The sequence below is a fragment of the Vanellus vanellus genome (assembly GCF_965231255.1).
Source record: "Vanellus vanellus genome assembly, chromosome: 1".
Classification (NCBI taxonomy): Eukaryota; Metazoa; Chordata; class Aves; order Charadriiformes; family Charadriidae; genus Vanellus; species Vanellus vanellus.
In genome coordinates this window covers 100,118,158-100,139,070 of record NC_138905.1, presented here as the reverse complement: position 1 = coordinate 100,139,070, position 20,913 = coordinate 100,118,158, and the positions used below count along the sequence as shown (strand labels likewise).

General features: G+C 44.8%; 1 protein-coding gene across 1 annotated transcript in view; it reads right to left on the bottom strand.

Annotated features, from left to right (window-relative positions):
* The window catches only part of PHLDB2 (pleckstrin homology like domain family B member 2), a 129,782-nt gene that overhangs the window by 39,471 nt on the left and 69,398 nt on the right, over positions 1–20,913 (bottom strand). Inside the window, exons 3-6 of the mRNA XM_082479143.1 lie at positions 18,423–19,771; positions 8,139–8,522; positions 5,708–5,851; positions 4,689–4,826 (exon numbers count right to left, since the gene is read on the bottom strand). Of these exons, the coding sequence (XP_082335269.1) occupies positions 4,689–4,826; positions 5,708–5,851; positions 8,139–8,522; positions 18,423–19,771 (2,015 nt within the window). The remainder of the gene's footprint in view (positions 1–4,688; positions 4,827–5,707; positions 5,852–8,138; positions 8,523–18,422; positions 19,772–20,913) is intronic.

Here is a 20,913-nt window from a genome sequence, read left to right as displayed (position 1 = left end):
AAGGTCCTCCAGAAAAAGAGGAACAACCTCCCTCTCCTAAAGTGCAGTCTAAACCTTTGCATAAATAATTGTTTTGAAACTCTCTGCCAAAACTCCCATTTAGCTGTGATTACCTCCCACAGCACTTCTGCTGAATTCATTACTCATTTTCAGTTATTCCTGTTTATTCACGCTCGCTGATCTATTTCTCCTTTCCCCGGCTATGTTGTTACTTTCAACCTCATGCTTTAACTTGGAGACATCAGGCACGGCCAGTCATTAAGCATCCTTCTCCACATACGCCGGACCGCATGTTTTAAATCTACACAGACTAAGGAAGCACCGTAAGAAGAGAAAGTACTTTGCAAATCTGGATTACATCCAATCAGGTAAATACAATTTTCTCCAGCTTCCTCATAGACAACCGTCAATCCTGAACTACATCTCATGACTGAAGAGTCACCGGGAGGAAGTCATAATTGCAAATAGCACCGGGGACCTGAGGCGCTATTCCACTTGAAACAATAGCACCATTATTGCACACCGACAGCGCAGTAACATGAATCACTGCCGCGCTAATTACTGGAAGCCGGGTCGGGTGGCAGGGAATAAAGGGAGATGGCTCACCTGCTTGCTTGTTTCTGGGTACTGCCCAGCTCGGCTCTCTCCAGAGGAGGCTGTGCTCAGAGTAATTTTGTCAGTGCCTGCAGCAAAGCTCTTTCCTGGAGAGCTTCAAGCTGTACCTGTCAAATTGTGTTACTGGTGCCTTATCAGGGTTGTCCCTGCATAACTGGAACTTGCAATTAATAGCTTAGATGCTGCTATTCAGATACATAGTTGGTCATCTTTTCCTGTGGATAAAACCAAATATGCAGTGCATGGTAGTTTAAAAACAAACAAACCAACCAACCAAAAAAAAAAAACCAAAACCCAACAGAAAGAATGAGACAATTTTAAGCTGTGCTCAAGAAGCACGACCATGGAGCTACACCTTCCCCCATACACTAACACGATTTCCAGCATAGCTGAAGGCACAGGCCATGCCAAACAGCGTTCCCGTGCCCCAGCTCTGGCAGTAGCTGCCCCAACCAGGACGAGAGAGCTGTGTCAGCCCTTGTACCTGGCAGAGATGCACCACAGCCAGAACTACGCTGAGGTCTGCAACCGTGCTGAAAGGCTCGGCCATCTTCTCAAAACAGCAACCGCTCATAGCTATTACTTCCAAAACCTAAGTAAATCAACACTAATTGCTTCTTCATTCTTTACAATGTGTGTGGTGGCACACTCGCAAAAGCCAGGGAAACGCTTTCAGCTCACCACAGGGTGCGCGCTACCTTATCTTCCCCACTGACTCATTCGTTCTTCCTCACCAGTAGTTGTGTGTTCAGGTAGGGCTGAGCACAGGACTCAAACAAGATCAGAACGCAGCGTACCCTATAACACAAAAAACCCGCCTGCAAAATCCATTCCTGATTTACAGGCAAGGTGCCGGGACACAGAGACATTGTACTGCAGCAAAGAGCACAATGGCATGGCCCAAATCTGAACGCGCAACTCTCCTGCCTTCTGCCTCCAAGTATGTTTTCCAGTCGATTCTCTTGCCTCGCAAGGGCTGGAAACGGTGGCTTTAAAACTGTGCAAAAGTTGGCAAAACTTTGTGTCCTCATCTAAATGAATTGTGCACAGGGGATTAAGAAAAAATAAAAATAAAAATCGGGTAGAACGTAGTTCAACAGCTTCCACCTACAGTCTATTTCAAGTGCATAACAAGGCCCAGTAGTTTATGATGGTTGCAGTTTATGATCTCTCTTTTTAAGAATTTCACAAGTTTTTCTAACAGGTGCATGGGTAAGGATGAGACACAACCAGGAGGGGTTTCCTGTCAAACAGGTGCCGAGATCAGTGGCAAATTCCAGGAGACGCTCAAGTCACTCCAGAGACGAGTGCCATCATGTACGGCACTAATGCCGCAGCATCATTTCGTGTGTGAAATTAACTCTCCCTCTCACCTCAAGATGACACCGTGCAGTGCATTCAGATATCCCTCCCCTACCCTGACAGAAATGTAACCGCTGTCCGAGCGATGGGACCCAACAGCTTCTTGCCAGGAAGCACCACCAAAAACAAGACCACCAGCATTACCAGGGGTGAAATATTCAGGCAACTAGAAGAAACTGGGACCACTGTGTGGACACTGGGACACTTGTTCTTGGAAGAAACAACGCAAGAAGTACCATCAGCAGGGCGGCAACTACTGGCCAAAGCCCAAGCCTTAATTCTGTTGAGAAGGTCATAAGTTTCAAATTATTTCAGCAAGAAGCATCACCTACCGCCTCCCCCCGAGCACCCCTTTTCCGAGGGGGTTGGTCCTGAATGTCCTGGTTTGAGGTGAAACAGAACTAATTTTCTGTTCAGTAACTTCACTTTTTAGCTCAGCTTCTTCTAAATTAACAGCACAATGTACAGAAACTGTTCCCTCTCAAAGTGATAAGACCTACTACTACAGAGCCAAGATGTTGCCTATCTCGCATCAGATCTGCAGGGCTGCAAACTTAAATGTACAGACACACAAATCAAGTTTTAGAAAACACTGGTGTAACAAGTCAGCCAGAAATTTTATTTGTTGACACAATGAGCGCCATCTGTTTCGCTGGCTGACACTACTTTCTCCAAAACACTTCAGCTGTCACTTTATATTTTGCTGTTCGCAGAAGCTCGTCTCCCATTTCTTTTTTAAACTTTCTCTTTTATGCGATGCTTTCAGACATCTTCCAGAACAAAATCTGTGAGCTCTCTTAGAGTTTACTTCTACAAAGATAATTTCAGTATTAACTGATCCATGGTTTTAAGTCTAAAGCACACACTCACAGCTGGGGGGTTTGTTTGTTTATTTGATTAAAAAAAACCAAAAGAAAACAAAAGAAAAGACAACTAAAATACTGTAGCTGATCTGACTAGTGGAGTGCTTCGTACTGAAAAAAAACCCACGTTTTGAGTGAACTTGCCTTTTAAATAACAAAAGTGCTTTTTCTAGGCTGCTTTTCATGTTTCAGTTCAGAAAATTTAAACTTGACCCGGCATTTTAATTTTCTGACTGCTCCACACTAATGTTCCATCATATGATTGCAAGGATATTTAAACAACCTTCAGGTTTCAGACCAATTTCCATTAATTTCATTGAACTTTGAGGCTTCTAAAGAATAAATATAAAAGGCAAAAGATCTCTTGAATGTCTGGATATCTTATGCATTACCACCTACCAACCAAAACTTCTAGCAGCATCCTTTTGGAGAGTATCTGCTTGCACCACCCTATCTGCTGTTACCAACCTTAAACTCATCTTTATGCTAAAAAACGAGTATGAAACACGTTCCAAGGACAACTTAAAATGTGACCACGGGCAACACCGAAAGCTGAAGGATCACTGAGGGGTACGTGAGAACAAGGAAGAGTGCAGGCGAGAAAGTCCACGAAGGTTCAAGCTTAAACTGGATGTGCGTTGTCACTCCCCAGGGCAGAAAGGCGGGAGCACCGTTCTCCTCCTCAGAGACAGCGTGATGAGTACAGCCGCAAAACAGGGTTCAGGCTCATGACAGGGTAGGCAGAAATTGAAGACAAAAAGCTCAGAACAGAACAACGCAAGCTGTAAGGCGCGAAATAAATGGGAACCGTGAAAGAAGCAAAAACGTGCAGCTTGTCTATGCAAAAGCAAATAATGCAGAAGACACTCAGGTATTTCTGGAAAGCTTAAAAAAGGAGGGGGAGAAACTAGTTAGAGTATTTCCACAAGTGTCAGGTTTAAATTATGAGGTAGAGGATGAAATTTAAAAAGGAAACATTACTGGCTGGAAGCCCTGGAAAAAACTTCCTGACCTTGAGATATTCTTGGCCGTGGCGCATCCCCTGTGGAGAAGGGAGCTGCCCGCCTGGAGGGGCCAGCAGGGCGCCCGCTGGAGGGAACCAGCCCTCCCGCCTTGGAGGGGGACAGCTTCATCTGGCCCACCCTTTCCATTTCTCTACTTAAAACCTTATTACAGCGCTATCCTATTTTGCAAATATATGCTCATGTATATATATATTCGCTACGTATTTGAGAGCAATTAAGTATCTGACCATATAGGAGAACTAATTAATTCCTTTGACTTAATCCCAGAGAGAATGTTCTACAGTACTAAAATTGTCAGTTAGCAAACAAAACAAACCAACATAATTGCTTTTAACCACATAGTTGACAGATGTCATATGTACTGTTCTATACAATATTAGATAAAGCTATCTTCTGAAACCATAGCCTTCTTTCATTCTATTTCTTTGCTGATAAATGATTAACTTTTTTTTTTTTTTTAACTTCAAAATATATAACCTACAATGGAGGATAGTGGAACAGTTCAATTAATACTGTTCTTTTAAACAACAGATAACCCAAATCCAAGCATTACGGGGACTTTTTATTAATCAAAAATATCTTCACAGCAGGTCAGGTCTTTGCTTAAGCGTACTATATTTGGCTTGTCAAGCATACCTTGGGAAACAAGACTGTTATAGGGAGATGATGGTGAGACTACTATTTTTTTCTACCATATTTACCAAGTCAATTTACTTATAGACAGTACTTCATAAAATAACCTCCATCAATATGTTAATCATAGAAATGTATTTTGAAGATCAAGGGGAACAGAGAACATAGCTAGCTAAGATAACTCAATTACCTTTGTCTTTTCACCAATAACATTTCTCTCCAGCTCAGCTATTTTTCTGTTTAGATGATCCAGTATTTCCTTCTCTTTCAGCAGCTCTGTTGTTTCAGATTTCTGTTCCCCATCCAAAAGGGCACATTCCATATCCAACTAGGAACACAAAACATTTTTCAGAAGCAGTCCAGATTAAGAAGAAATCTTGATACACATTATTTTCTGGGGGAAGGGGAGCGAGTTGATGATTATTCACAACAGAGACATTTTAAAAATTAAAAAAAAAAAAAAAAATTACGTTTTCCTCCCACAAAAGAAAGTTAAAAAAAGAGATCACAAATCTGAGAAAAAGCAAAACTGCACCATAAAATACTGCAAAATAAAGTCCAAACCAACTTTAGCTTGAAGATTCTTTTTCCCAAAACTTTTTCTTTTCTAACACTTCTCCTCTGTGCTTCCTCCTGTTATGATACTGTACCGACCCTCTCTGCTCAGGCTCCGTAGAAAACCCTTCTGGAACAGCTGTTTCTTTCCTGTCGCGGATAATTGGAGCAAGCACAACCCAAATGCCGGGCCAGCTTAGTCTGCAACTGCGAGATTCCAGAAGTCAAGAGGGTGCCAACATACCCTTGCCACTGTAAAGCCAAGGAGGTTTGAAAGGAAGTTGTCTCACTTCCTTTCTCTTTAAACGGTCACAGGAGATAGCGCCATAAAACTCCCAGGCGACACAAGGTATTTAGATCAACCGAGTGACCATTCTACAAGCAAGATTGTTCTAATTCCACTTAGGAGTATAATGGTTACAGCTGGGAAAGGCTAATCCGAGCATCACATCCATCCCCCTGCTGGGGAAAAATAACCTTCACAGTAGGAGACTGCCAGGTCTGTGATTCTGTGCCTAATTCTGGTGAAAAAGTACGCAATATGTAGGCTACACACATCCATGAGTTCCCTATGTACTCGCTGAAGCCATCAGACTTGTGCTATGTAGACATACCTAACAAGCAAGACATTTACAACTGAAACATATGTCATACCTCTCGCGAAGATTCATCCATCTGGTCGTTTAAGTCTTTGATCTTCTGCTCAAGTTCTTCCAAGTTATTTAGTATTACTATGCGCTCCTCCTCCAGTCGACCAAGCTCCTGCCCTCTTTGCTCATCGCTTGTGCATTCCGGCATCTGCAGCTGCACGTTACAAGAGGTTCATCAGAAAAAGAGTTAAACACTGTCTTTCCTTCCCCCTTTCATATTGCGTTCATTTTAGACAAGTACTGTACTGCTGATTTTGCACCCATTACATATTTCATATCTACTATACTGCTGTTTCTATATTTAGAAGGTGTACGAGAGAAACAAACATGATACTTTACTTCCAGGCATTGGAAGCAAATACTATGCTTAAAAGTAAATACTATTCATGCTACAGGAATTATTAAAACCTAACCTTTGAGAATATTTTACAGGCTGTGCTAATTTAGGTTTTAAAAATCCAATTTTTCCCTTATAAAGAGAACACAGAGAGATGAAGATGCTTTTTATGTACACTTCAGCTGCTCATATAATACAAGCCAGGAGACAGGATAGGACATTTTTGCAAGCAGCCATTAAGATGGGCAGCTTCTGTAAAATAAGGACAAAAGTCGGTTCTGTCTCCCCAGTTAGCACTGAGCAGTACCCTTAGCGATGCTCTTTTCATTGCCATTTACTTACTAGATAACTGTGCCAAGAATTAAACAACATTATTAAGAAAATACCCGTGATCTTATACCAGCAAAGGCTAGATCAAAGAGTATTGAGTTTCAAATGTATTCTTCGTGTTCATCTGACCCCGGGGGCCTGCGATCCAATTACTCTGGTAAGGCTGCTCGCTCATTGTCGCCGGTCACAATTAGCAGGGGGCTGCCTTAACCGGGACCACACAGCCTCGCTCAAAAGAGGCTCGGCTCAGCTACCGAATGGCTATTCTGAGAGCGGGCATTTTATCCCGGATAAATCTGATCTCGGTATTTTAAAACAATGAGCTGTGTTTCATTAACACAGTTGCTCGTTACTGCTTTTCTCGAGGCTTAGCAGAACACCCTTTACGATGAATGAATGAACGGTATTCCTTGATTAGCATTAGTAATCCTAGCAGGAAAGCCTCTTTTTGTCCGGTATCCTGTTTGGATAATGCTGACATAACATCTTCGATTTCAGCTTCCTAATGAGGGTTCAAAATAGGATCTCTGACTTGCACAAAGAAAGCAACAAACGGGAAAGAAAAGAAAGACCACAGTAGCTTGTAAATGAAATATCTTACTACCTTTTCAACATGAAAAGACCAAGTAAAGCCATAATAGCATGTCCCTGTTCAACATAATTTCACACCAAAAGACTCAATAGATAGATTTCCAGAGATCTCTCTTTATAAAACAAAATGCTTTTCTGTCGCACCTCTCTCTTCTTCTGCACGTACTTAACATCTTTATAGTCAATAAAAGTGTGTAAGTTAAGCAGAGGTTAAACACAACTGATGTTATAAACGTGTTGAAGCTCATACAGCGTGTAAATAGCAGCAAAAAAGAGAGACACAAAGTATTCTGAAGGTGTGAACTTGTTTAACAGAAACCTGCTTTTACGGTTTTGCTCGGTCTGATTATGCTCCTGATTCGAACTATTGATTAGCACGCTGCCCGTCGCCAGGACTCGCTGCGCCGCTGGTCTGGCACACCAAGGCCCAGGCACTGACCCAAGATGACAAACGGCTCTTGCCCCAGCCCAGAGGAGGCTGCTGCTGCCTGAGCTAAAGGAAATAGTTAGGAATGCTGTGAGCTCGGTTTTTTAAAGGACAGTTCCCCTTGGGTAACAGAACAGCAGCGTGAAGTGGCACAGGAAAGGAGCTGCAGCTTATTCAAAGGCAGGAGTTGGGTTCGAGGGGCAGTAGGCTGGCTGCCACCGCGCACCCCATCAGAGGCAACAGCTGATTTGACAAGTGGCTCAGGTCCAACCCTGGGAAAGGAGACAGGACAGTAAATTCGGCCCAGGCAATTCCTCTTCACCTGCTGTGCGACCGTTCTGGTTTGCCCACAAGAAAACACCCTCATCTTACAGACGACAGGAACCCCAGGGTGGGAGAAGACAGGCAGAGCTTCTCTTCCCTCCTACAGCCCAGCACGGCGTCAAGCAGGGTTCCTGAAAACTTCCTTATCGAAGTAGCTGCAATTGTTTAAGCAAATCCTAAAAAAAAAAATCTTAAAACTCTTTCTGAACTGCATATCCCTCTGAAAAAAAAACACAACATCCCATACCAATAGCTTCCACAGAAAATGAAATAATCATTTGCTGGCTGCTAAGTTGTATTAGGTCTGAGACGAATTCTGCCACCTGAGCCATCCTAACTGTGGCACCTCTCAGGACAGCTGACTGCTAGAGGAGGATTTCAAGCAGTGGAACCTGAACTGTACTCTTTCCTCCAACGCAGCATTACCTTTGGTGTGATGCTTAGGTAGGACGATTCGGCGGCATCCTTCAGGAAGCCCGGAGCAGCGAAAGGTGGAGGCTTCGCGCTTTCGTTGAAGTGCTCGTCGGCTCTCAGCCCTCTCGGGGAAAGGAAAGCAGCGGTGCTGCGGCTGTGGCTGCTCAGCTCCGAGAAATCCGAATCGCTGGCAGATGATTTCAAGTGGCTTCTGAACCTCGTTTCCAGATTCATCTGGGAGTCTTCGAACACCGAATCCTCGTCGGAGAGCTGAAGTTTTTCGAGTTCCTTGTTAATTTTTTGAACATCAGCAACTGTGGTAGCTGCAGCGGGGTCGCTGTCAGATTTGGAGTACTCTGCACATAGATTGAGGATTGTCTCCAGCCGCTGTCGTTCCTAGTTTAAAAAAAGATAATAGCACTAAGCGTCACATGTGAGCTAAAGTAAAAATGAAGTTAACAAAAATTTGCTGTTTTTTGGGGGGATTGGTTTTTGTGTTTTTTTTTTTTTGAGTGAAGGATTAAAGTCCTCCGGTTCCATGTATGTCCCTAGTACTTTGAGCTAATAAACAGATATACATAAATAAATTACAGTGCAAGCTGAAGAATCAAAGGTAAAATGGAAGAACTTAAGAAGTTAAAAGTATGTTCCACAGAAATGAAGAGCTACTTAAATAAGCTGTCCTAACACTTATTTATCTTTCCAATGTAGTAAATTTTAATATTAATATTGTTTATTCAGCTTGTAACCATACCCCCATTTGCATGTGCACATGTCCAGTGAGCTCACTGTATAAATCACTAACTGTTCCACTTTACACTTACGCTATACTCCTACCAAGTTGCAAAACATCACATGGATTTTCCATGAACTCACTCATTCCTGACTTTTGGGGATTTTCTGTTTTGTTAGCTTTGATTCCCTTTTTTGGGAAAAACACACTGTTTTAGGAGCATTTACAGAGAAATGCGGCATCACATCTAAAATACAACAGATACCAAATGCACAGAAGTGGGGGAAATCTTTATTTACCAGTTAACTCAAATTCCCTACAGATTCATACTACCATTTCAAACTTGAGAATCTGAATAGCTGTGCCAGTTTGACCTGATGTGCTTCAAGTTGCTACAGACATTTAATTCCCAAAGGATTTCTAGATCTTACGATACTTTATACAAAGTATAAGAAAGCTACGTTTGTTTTCTTTTACTGCATGCATAGCTTCCTGTAATTTCTACTGCAGATGATTTTTTTTTACCTTTTCATTTTTAAGAGGTAATGCTTTTATGTAATTCCACGTTTCTTTTGCTAAAGAAGAAAAACAATGTAAATAGAAAATTGCTTACCATAAGCCTATTGAAAATTCTGCTGGAAAAAAGACCACTGTGAGAGTTCCGTGCTTGGCATCAATACCTGCACTAATGCTCTCATTTCTGATTTCTAGGAAATGCTTCTTATTTTTAGTAGTATTTAAAAAGAAAGCCAAAACCCCCAAATCCTCAGCCTCCTTCCCCAGGAACCACTGCAAACATATTCACCTTCCAAGCTCTACCTGGCATTACATTTGCAAACAGGATTTGCAAAGCAGCTATTTCCGACAGTCCTAACGTTCCCTATGCCCAACCGCAAGTGACAACAAGGATCAAGCAAAGCAGTTCAGGCCACGCATTGCCTGCCCTTTCCCGGCACTGAGCCACTGGAGTTTTACGAAAATTTAACACTGGTTCACAAGCACCCAGTTTTCTATACAGCTACCGAGAGATCGCCCAGTTGTACGCACGGCACATTGACATCACCCCACGCCACCCGCCGTTAAAGAGCTGGAGAACCCATCCGAACCCATCCATTCCCAAGCACCACCCAACCGAGAGCGCGCCGTGAGACAGAAATTTTGCCTTCGGGTAGCTTATTCCCAGGTTCCCACTGCAGGTTTCCTCTGAAGCCTCCTGCGATGGCATCAGCAGGGACGAGCCGCTGAAATAACGGAGCCCGCGGGGCAGCAATTGCTAGCTCGTATTTTCCACGAAATGGGTCCAGCGGATTCTGCAAGACATCCTTCGACCCCAAATTATAACTCCCCAAAGCCTCGTTCCCTCCACGCAACCGCTGCCAGACCCTAAGCCTGCTCCCTCTCCCGTCCAACGCCGCTGTCCTCCCTCTTACTCAGCCTTTTGGCCACGCAACCCAATTCCTAAAGCGCTGTGCAAGTGCTGGCTGGGATCGCTGCTAATTATGCAGCTCTCCCTGTTGTGACGGCACCAGGCCTGGCCCTCTCATACGGTCATCACAATGGTTATGGATGGGAAGCACGGCATCAGGATGTGAAGTCCCATCCTTCCCTGCAACAACGGGGTATTATCGGGTTGCCCCCTGCCAAGCCTCCACCCCTTCAATGATAATAGGAAATGGCAAATTTCAAAGCGCAGCCGCTGCTCATCCCAGCCCAAGCGCTCAGGTGAGGGGCTCCAACTGCACACCTGCCCTTTCCTGAGCAGTCAGGAAAAAAAAAAAAAAATTAAAAAAAAATTAAGGGGATTCTTTTTTCCCCCCAAGTCTCAGATGCTCAGGAAAGCTTAAAAATTGCAGGAAAACCTCCGTCAGTCTTCAAAAAAATTCCTGATGAACTTTCAGGCACGTTACAGAAATACCGGTATCTCTCACTTCTATTTTGACATGTGCCGAGAGGCTTACGGACAGGAAGCTCTGTGGTTATTTTATACGCTCTATTCTCATCATTTCATCTCGGCCAACTCATTCCAGCTCCGGCACACCTGCATTTAACTGTTTCCAGCATAAATTTCTGAGTCAAGCAGCAAGCTAGGAAAGCACCCCTATAATGAAAAGTGCAAAAGCAGTAACACATGGAAAATCCGGTCAATAATTTTGCAAGAAATACCACACAAGTTATTTGTGATGCTGAGGGAAAAAAAAAAAAAAAAAGGTACGTCAAAGGAAGAAAACTGGTTTAAAATTGGCTCTGGTGGGAGGGAGGGGGGGTAAAATCAAGCCTCGTAAGCCTTTCGGTATATTTCTCCATAAAACGTCCTTTCTAATGGACTAAAACATCTCGATGTATTTTCAGCAGATCTCTTACCTGCTACGAAAAAGGGGTACACAGGTCTCTCGTGCGCTTTCTGCCTGAGCAGTTTCACCACTCCTTGCTTTGCAAAGCTACACACCACCTATGGATGGTGGCAAATTTAGGTGCTGAAGGAGAGGGGTGGGATAAGGGGATAATAACCTCCTCTGTTATTGATTTATAATGACATTAAGAAACACCCCTGGCACCCTGTAAAGAAAAATATTCCAAAATAGCAGAGATAAATATCTCCCACTTTTGTAACAGCAACCATGTCAGTGACTCCTGGATTTGTTCATCTCCTGTATGTCACGTATATGATTTTTACAAATGTGTAGCGGTGATGCTGTGTCTAGATACCAAGGCAAGACTTGGTTAATCAGCTGTGGCAAGCAGGAAGCTTTTTAGATAAGTGCCATTAGCAACTGGATCACCCCAGATTGCATTAAAAATACATGCGCAGTCTATCCGTTGCGACCAACGCTAATGAATGATTGCTAGTCCGTGCAGCCAGGGCTCCCTGTGCCTGAAGAAGAGGCTGTTGCTCTTTTCAGCTATCAAAGAACAGTTCTTTTTCCCTGTTGCTCTTAAAAAAAAAAACAAACAACAACTCATGGGCAGGCAAACAACCAGCTTCACAGCAAATGGTCGGAGCAGCAGCTTGTCCAAAAGGATGGGGGGGGGAAGAGGGAGAGAGCACCGGGGAAGAGAGCAGCAGAAACTCCCCAAACTTTCTTTCTTACAAATACATCCAGTACCCCGTGGGTGAGAGGGGCAGAAGAAAGGCTTTTCTTGCCTTCCTGCATTTCTAAGGAGATGGTGATTTCACACCGGTCGGATACCCAGAAGCTCATTGCAGAGCTAGACTTTAACCGGGGCTGAGAACAGCTCGCCAAGTGTCCTTCCCCTTCCCCCCCCAGTTCGCGCCAGTTTCTCCCTCCAGCCTCATTTATTTTCTCATTTGCACTCCTTGTTTTGCTATGGTTAGTCCTTTGGCTCCGAGGTTACCACTAGCACCGCAGAATTCGGAGAAAGCACCCGTATCTCACGTGCGTCTCTCAGAGGCGACGCGCAGGCAGCCTGCCGCAGCAGAGGCACCTCCATCGAGAGCCTCCAAAGACCACCTCGGCTCAGAGGAGAGGACCAGGTATGGGGACCAGGCTGGCACGCCTCGTCCTTACCTCCCCGCTGTGGGCACAGAAGGAACGGAGCGGCAAAAGCAGAAGAGCCGAGCGGCGTGGAGTCGAGCCAGCCTCCAGGGAGGAACCGAGCAGAAGACTTTCTGCGGAATTAGCTCCTGTGTCCAAAGGCACGTAATTCAGCTCCTGAGGAAATGCCGGCGGCTTCCAAAATAACAGCGCGCGCTTGCGAATTATCACCTCGCAGCACCCAGAAGCGCAAGCCCGGGCCGTCAGCAAAGCACCGCGTTTTGTTCAGACCAGTGCCCTTTTGCCCCTACGCTACCTACGCAGGTGCTCTTTTTCAAATCACACCGAGGAGGGCAGGAGCCTGAAGACTAGAGCTCCAGGGCAGTACTTAAGTCCTGTAAATGAGACTAGGTCTCCTGAAATTGATTTTTTCCTGGCTCATATTGTTCATTTGCATAAAACTTAACAGCTGCAAAAATTAAGCATATGTAATCCACACTTTGGATTAGTAAAGATCCCACAGAAATGTTATGGACTGAAACTGAAAGTTCCTGAAAATTTACTGTCTCGTCGGTATTAGTTCTATTCTGTGGGGGTTTTTTATCCTATTATATGGCACTTGTTCATTTACTAAACTAAATTGATGTGAAGTCGCTATTCTGTAACACTATAGAGACTTTCAAATACTAGTGGTGGGAAAAATTACCTTCATCTAGCCTTCGCCTACTTGGCTGGGGTTCCTGTAAGAGGAAAGTCACTTACACTTTTACATACAGCTTGGGTACTTTATGTTTAAAGGGTCTATAAAAAGACACTGTGCCAGTATAAATTTATAAAACATACATATGAGGTTTTTCCAAGCTGTACGGCAGATTTGCAGACCCTCTATTAACCATAATTTTAAAGCAGCACCACCTTGAAAATTCCCAAATATTTACATTTCATTTTCCCCTCACACGGGCACATCTTACTAAACTGCAATGCATCAATGCAAACCAGGCACAAGGATGCTCTTTATTATTTCCTACTTGCTGAATAAACTTAATGAAATTCAATGCTCTTCTGACTGTGAAAAAATAGACTCTGAAATAAGCTCCTTGAATTTTATTACTGCTCATTCGGGCATTGGTCATATAAACTGAAATCTCTCCCTGGTTAATTCCTGCATCTAGTAAAACTCTATTAACAAGCATATGTTTACAGATGCATACGGACAGCAGGACTATGGAAGATATCACGTAGAAGCCGCACATACAATTTTTAAGTACCTACCACCATCTAGAGGAAATACATTGTACTGCCTAAAAACCAGCAGTGGAAAAATCGAGTTCGGTGCTGTTCAAATGAGCCGGTATCAAACAAAACAGATGGCCTTAACGTCTATCTGACTATGTTGCCTGTGCTGTTCCACCCTCGACCTCCCCACGGGCTGAAGAGAAAGACTGCCTTTCAGTTCCAGCAGCTACCACAGCTGGGCTTTTATCTCAGACAGGAAAAAAAAGAGTGAGATTTCCTCCTTTAAAAAAAAAAAATAAAAATACAATTCAATAGCTAACTGAATCTCTTTGAATATTCTTAGATCACAGCGATATTTGTTTTTCCTTGTTTATAAGGCTCCCGGGCTAGCTTCAGCAATAGCTAAAACTGCGACTCGGACTTGTGCAAAGCTTGTATAAAACTTCCCTACGCCAAGATGCAATGTCTGGTCAGCTGGGCTGGAAAGGAAGGAGAAGCAAAGCGTGACCCACCACCAGCCCCGCTGCCTGTGGGAGCCCCAGGAGCAACCTCGCGCCGTCCCACCTGCTCCCACCGCCCACCGGTCCCCAGAGCTCAGCAGTAACGCCGCAGGGATGGCAGCAACGGGCACTCCGGTTCCTCCCGCTCCCCAGGTCACAGAGGAACGGGCTGGCAAAATAGAAGCGGCACCGGTCTTCAGCTGCTTTGGGGGAACCCAGCCACAGAAGGCAAATCAAAAGAAAGGGAGAGGGAGAAACACCAAATCTTACACAAGTACATACATGTCTTTTCTGTTTGGTGCATGGCAACAAATGAAAACTCATACGTTTAAATCATTCTGAAAAAAAAAAAAAAAGAACCTGCAATGTGTATTTTTGCCATTTGTACCATTTTTTTAATTCTCTGTTTATTTTTTTAAGCAATGACAGCAGATCATTTGGCTTCATATGCAGGCCATGGCAGCAGATCAAAATGCAAACTTTCAGAGGAGCCTCTGTCACTTAAAAAGCAAACTAAGCACAAGTAAAACTCAGAATAATTTATACGGAAAAGAAAAGAAAACAAGTGAAAGTAAACAGAAGAGACCAAGAGCAGATCCTAGGTCAGCTTACAATGTGCGCATAGATTTTACTAAAAAAAAAAATAAAATAATCCAGAAGTGAATAGCAGCTATCAAACACAACACCCCAGAACCGCTCTGTGCCAGCAGGATAGCTACAGGGGCAGTGCTGGTGCAACGAAAGATGCTCTCCAGTTTGTATCCAGGCCGTAGAGCAGTCTAACCCTCTAAAAGGGAGGCTCCTGATGAAGTTCTCCCAGCAGCCCTACGCTTTTCTTCTGCCTACCTTGCTTCAAAAAACACAGCATGTAATGGTCTAATACTGTGCAAAGGCAGACTGTGTTTCCCTGCCATTTACCTACCAGCTACTTAATCTGAACTTTCACTCAGCGCTGAAAAGCCAGAGCACACAGTTTTGCTATGCACGGGTGCTTGTTTCCTTGGGGTTTTTTTATTCACACCTTCCCTCAGGCCCCCAAAAAAAGAGAGACCTGAGCAGACCTCGATCTCTAACCTTTGTGCATCTCTCGGAACACAAGGTCAGACAAAACTGCTCTTCGGAAGCTCAGGCTGGATCTATAAAGACCCTGTTTGGACAGACCCATGACTAGATCCACACAGAAGGACAACAATAAAACAAAAACAAAACAGGACAGGCCCTAAAGTACAAAAAGCTGATGTGTGGATTATTATTATTATTATTATTATTATTATTATTATTATTATTATTAAATATATTCCTTCTTCTCAGAGCTCTAAAACCCTATTTATGGCATTTTTCAGACTCTCAAACCCTCGGAAGGAGGGACTCTCCTGAAATTCAACTCTTCCACCAGACAGCTCTAACAAGGGGAAAAAAAATATTGAGCAGGATCCTGAACAGAAGATGGACTCGAGCAGGAGGAAGTTCCCTCATGTTCAAATCACATGCGACACACAAAACACCGTATTTTTTCAAAACCTTTAACAAGCTTGGAAAAACAGTAGGCAAATTCTCTTTTTAAAGAATCAGGACTTGAAGGAAGTATTGTCCTGTCCGGCAAGAAAAGAAATGGGGGGGGCGGGGGGAAGTAGTCATTACACCCAAATATAAAATGTTTTAGCATTACTGAATATTCAAACAACCCCATATCTTCCATCCCTCACCATAAAAAAAAAAAAAAAAAAAGCGGTTCTCTTTGAAATACAAGTATGCTTTATTACGTTGTCTTTTATGACTGATTATCTCAGGTTTTACAGCATGTCTGTCTGGAAAACCCTCCAATAGGCAGCAAACGCCACTTTGCACACACAAACCACCTGGATCTGGGGAGAAGGGAAGAGATTTCCGAGAGGAGTGGAGGAACGGCAGGGAGAAGGCAGCGAGAAGAGAGAGAGAAACAACCCGCCAGCAGTTCTGCCAACACTCACTACTTTTAAGTACACAAGCCCAACAACCTTTCTTAAGCTGCCCAGTCACTTCTCCTCCCCCCGGGGAGCCCGGCCCCTGCTACCAAGAAGCCGCAGCTTCGAGGGGAGCCAGCGGAGGTTTCGGGGGGCAAAGGGTGACGTGGCATGGCAGTGGCCGCTCACTGAGGGGGCAGAGGGGCAGTGCCTGCCACCCCATCACACCCGCACCTCCACTCTACAGCCCCAGCTCTAAGCAGGCGAAGAAGAATCACGGAGTTTCAGAGTTGGAAGGGACCTCTAGAGATCATCTAGTCCCACTCCCCTGCTAAAGCAGGATTGCCCAGAGCACATTACTCAGGACTGCATCCAGGCGGGTCTTGAAAATCTCCAGGGAAGGGGACTCCACAACCTCCCTGGGCAGCCTGTGCCAGTGCTCTGGCACCCTCACCGTAAAGAAGACTTTCCGTGTATTTGAACGGAACTTCCTGTGTTCCAACTTGTGCCCATTGCCCCTCGTCCTGTCACTGGGAACCATTGAAAAGAGCCTGGCTCCATCCTCCTTCAACCCACCCTTTAGATACTTGTACGCCATAATAAGGTCTCCCCTCAGCCTTCTCTTCTCCAGGCTAAAGAGTCCCAGCTCTCTCAGCCTTTCCTCATAAGGGAGATGCTCCAAGCCCTTAATCATCTTAGTTGCCCTTTGCTGGACTCGCTCCAGCAGTTCCCTGTCCCTCTTGAACTGGGGAGCCCAAAACTGGACACAGTATTCCAGTTGTGGCCTCACCAGTGCAGAGTAGAGGGGGAGAATGACCTCCCTCGACCTACTGGCCACACTCTTCCCTGTGCAGCCCAGGATTCCATTGGCCTTTTTGGCAATAAGGGCACATTGCTGGGCCATGGATAATTTACTGTCTACTAGGACCCCCAGATCCTTCTCCTCCGAGCTACTTCCCAGCACATCCGCTCCTAACCTATACTGGTGCTTTGCATTCTTCCTCCCCAGGTGCAGGACCTTGCACTTGCTTTTGTTGAATGTCTTCACATATTTCAGACCAACGATGTGTATCTTACATCCCACAGTGCTGAGCAGATTGGGGATGGCCAGGCAGGCTCCTGCCCGCCTAACAGCGTCCTCACCAACTTGCGTGGAGGACGTAGGTGAGGCAGGAGGGAGAGACATCTGAACGGGTTCCAAACCTTCAGCTGAACCTGCTCGCAGGCACAGCTGGAAATGGGAGCGGTGGCCCTGCACAGGCGCTGGTGGTCCCTGATGGGCATCCCGCTGCCCTCACATCCCGCCTTCTCACGGCTTTTCACCTCTTCCCTGCCTGGGAAGTGACCTCCCCTGTGGACCTCCTATGTGTCTGTAAACCAGACAGGTTTAAGAGTATCCTATACCCCCCCCCATCTTGCTCAAATCCATAAAGATTTGAATTAAAGCACACAAATGAGAAGACCTTTTTAAGAGTTACTAAGTATTACTAAGGCTCAGTAATACGAATTGGTGCATCTAACGACCTCGGTTTCCATGTGGATGGATGTACATCAGTACAATATGAATGCATGTTAATAGGGTCAGAGAGTCTTGTAGCCACTGATAAAACTTTTTTCAAAGAAATACGACGTATCCTTTCAGAAACAGTTTCAGTAAGACACCCTTTCAATCACCTTTGTCTGTTCTGAAGACCTTTTTTGTTTTCCTACCCAAAAGTTGTTTCAATAATACATAAATTACGTTTTACTACCAAGTTTAATCCCAAGCTGAAGCTGTGTATGCTGCTTTACACTGACTAGAGACAAAGAGAAAAAGTCTGTCCCCCTCTGCTACGCTCCACTTTGGGAGGAGGAGAAGCAAGAAGGCCCGTGTTTTAATGAAAATACTCAGAAGGAAAAACCACAACCAAGCAGAGAAAGCTCTGATGATGGATGTTGAACCCACACCGATGTATACCTGACTCCGCAGCACACACGGCAGAGCAGCTTATAGTGGAATCTCATTTTTTTTTTCTTACCCACTTACCACAAAACAGTACCATCGTCTAAAACAAAAAGTTCTGGATCCCTGCAGTGCAATTTGTGGGTTTTATGTACGTAGACACAGACAGATCGAGCCCACAGGATGACTGAACGCAATTTACGTGGGTTCCAACGTTTTTTTAAGACGGCTGAATGGTACTGTCTAGCCCAGCTGTTACAGCAGCACGCTGTTGAAGCGTTAGCTTCACGGGCTGCCATAATGAACACGGCATCTGAAGCGGGCAACATCTGAATTTCAAAGCACGGCAGCTCACGCTTCGCTGTACCCTCCTGATGGCTAGACCTGGGATGGACATTTTGCAAACGCTAACTGCCATGAAAAACTAAAAGGAAGAGGAAAAAATTACCAGCCGTTCCATCTCCTGCTCCCGCAGCCGCTCTTCCCTCTGCCTCCTGTGGTAGTCCATGAGGTCTTCTCTTCCTGAAATGGAGCTAATGCTGTTCTTCCGCTCTCGCATGGACGTCTGCAGTGAGTTTGGCGTCTGTCTGTAACTTTCCAGATCTGGGTCGTCAAGTTCCACGGAACTGGTGGAAAGGTTTCTTCGGACAGAAAACGACCTGTCAAAATCCACTGGGGAGAAAGAACTACTGGGACTTGTTCCTGAGAGTCCAAGTCTATCGAAATCATCGGAATGATAGGGGGAAGAAGGCGCTAAAAGCATTTTTTTAGCAATTCGAGGGCTTGCAGGAACACTAAGAGTTGAACTGGCATAGGGATTATTCCCAGAGACCGAGTTTGCGTGTGGCGAAACCCCTGAGCTGCAAGAAGAAAAATTCAGGTAATTATCAGCGTCTAAAGTATTCTGAGGTAGATCTTTTTCTCCAAGTTTTTTCCTTTTAGTATTACCCAGAGAGCTTCTGGGGGGCAAACTCAATGGCACCAGCTGGCTTTCCGTTGATTTATAAAGTCTGGGTAGGGAACGACTGTACATTCCCATATGACTTAGAGATCCACCAGAGTATTTTCTAGGCCGTGAACCCAGAGTCTCCATCATCACATCCTTGTGCTTAACTGGTTTTATGTGAAGGGCCAGGCTGTCTTCAATATTCATCCTCCTGCCTTGTTTCGGGCTAGAAGGCATGCTGGCCGCTCCCGAATTGCTAGCAGGGGAAAGCATCAGCTCGTTCCCTGAGCTTCCATTCCACATGGTCAGAAGAGAGCCCGAGATCTTCTTCGTCTCCAGCATTCCTGGGAAGTAGACGTTGTCGTACGATTTGTTTTTCTGACTGTACTTTGAGTAGTGAAACTTATCCGTGTGTCCAAGGGATTTTTCATTTTCTCTGTGGGCATGAATTTCAAGGTCTGTCCTTCCTAAACCGTACCCGCTGAGGGATGGAGATGTGCCCGATATGGAACCCAAATGCTTTACAGAGATGCTTTTGTCTGGAAGATATGGGCTTTCACAGGGGAACTGCTTGCCTCCTTGAATTTTGGTAACAGAGTGTGTATTTTTAACACTGGAGGAAGGATTAGGTTTAACTGGCATAGGTTGTGAAAGGGTTAAATATGAGCCAGCATAGTCCCCGTTTGTTTTAAATTTGAGACTTGATGAATATTTCTTCGGATTGAGGTTTTCCATAATATCCTGGAGACCATTTTCAAGGGAATTTGCCACAGAACCCTTTCCCAAACTAGCATTTTGTAATTCCATCTGGTTTTGTGTGTGGCTATACTCTGCCATAATCTTACTGGAATCTGTAAGGAAGAGAAAACAAGAAAAAAAAGTTTTTAGCAAGTAAGCAGCCTCTTGCATGTGCATGCCTGCACATTAACTTGAAAAGAACACTTTTGTAATAATTACTGTGCTCGTAATAAATGTGTCTCGGATCACCAAGCAAAAGAGGGAATGCATTACTTTTCCCATCCCTGCTTTTGCAAAAGATGGAGACTAAAAAAGAAGGGGTAGAGGGACATCGCCACATTCATACCACAAATCAACAACACAGTTGGCAAGAGGCTCGAGTCTCCGGTGTCCTACCCATTGCAGGAGCCTGTGGCTCAGCCTTTATAACCCTGAGCCCACCGAGACGTCCATGAGGTAAGGAAGCATTACTGTCCTGATGTTTCACAGCTGAGGAACTGAGGTGCAGGGAGAAGATGCAAAGTAGACAAGAGTAAACAACTGACCGCAGGTCTCCCAGGGCTCGGAATCATGGAATCATGGAGTTTTCAGAGTTGGAAGGGACCTTTAGAGATCATCTAGTCCAACTCCCCTGCTAAAGCAGGATTGCCCAGAGCACATTACTCAGGACTGCATCCAGGCGGGTCTTGAAAATCTCCAGAGAAGGGGACTCCACAACCTCCCTGGGCAGCCTGTGCCAGTGCTCTGTCACCCTCACCGTAAAGAAGTTTTTCCGTGTATTTGAACGGAACTTCCTGTGTTCTAACTTGTGCCCATTGCCCCTCGTCCTGTCACTGGGAACCATTGAAAAGAGCCTGGCTCCATCCTCCTTCAACCCACCCTTTAGATACTTGTATTAATAAGGTCTCCCCTCAACCTTCTCCAGGCTAAAGAGTCCCAGCTCTCTCAGCCTTTCCTCATAAGGGAGATGCTCCAATCCCTTAATCATCCTAGTTGCCCTTCGCTGGACTCACTCCAGCAGTTCCCTGTCCCTCTTGAACTGGGGAGCCCAAAACTGGACACAGTATTCCAGTTGTGGCCTCACCAGTGCAGAGTAGAGGGGGAGAATGACCTCCCTCGACCTACTGGCCACACTCTTCCCTATGCAGCCCAGGATTCCATTGGCCTTTTTGGCAACAAGGGCACATTGCTGGGTCATGGATAATTTACTGTCTACAATACAGAACATAAGATACTGCTCTGGGCCACCTCTTCT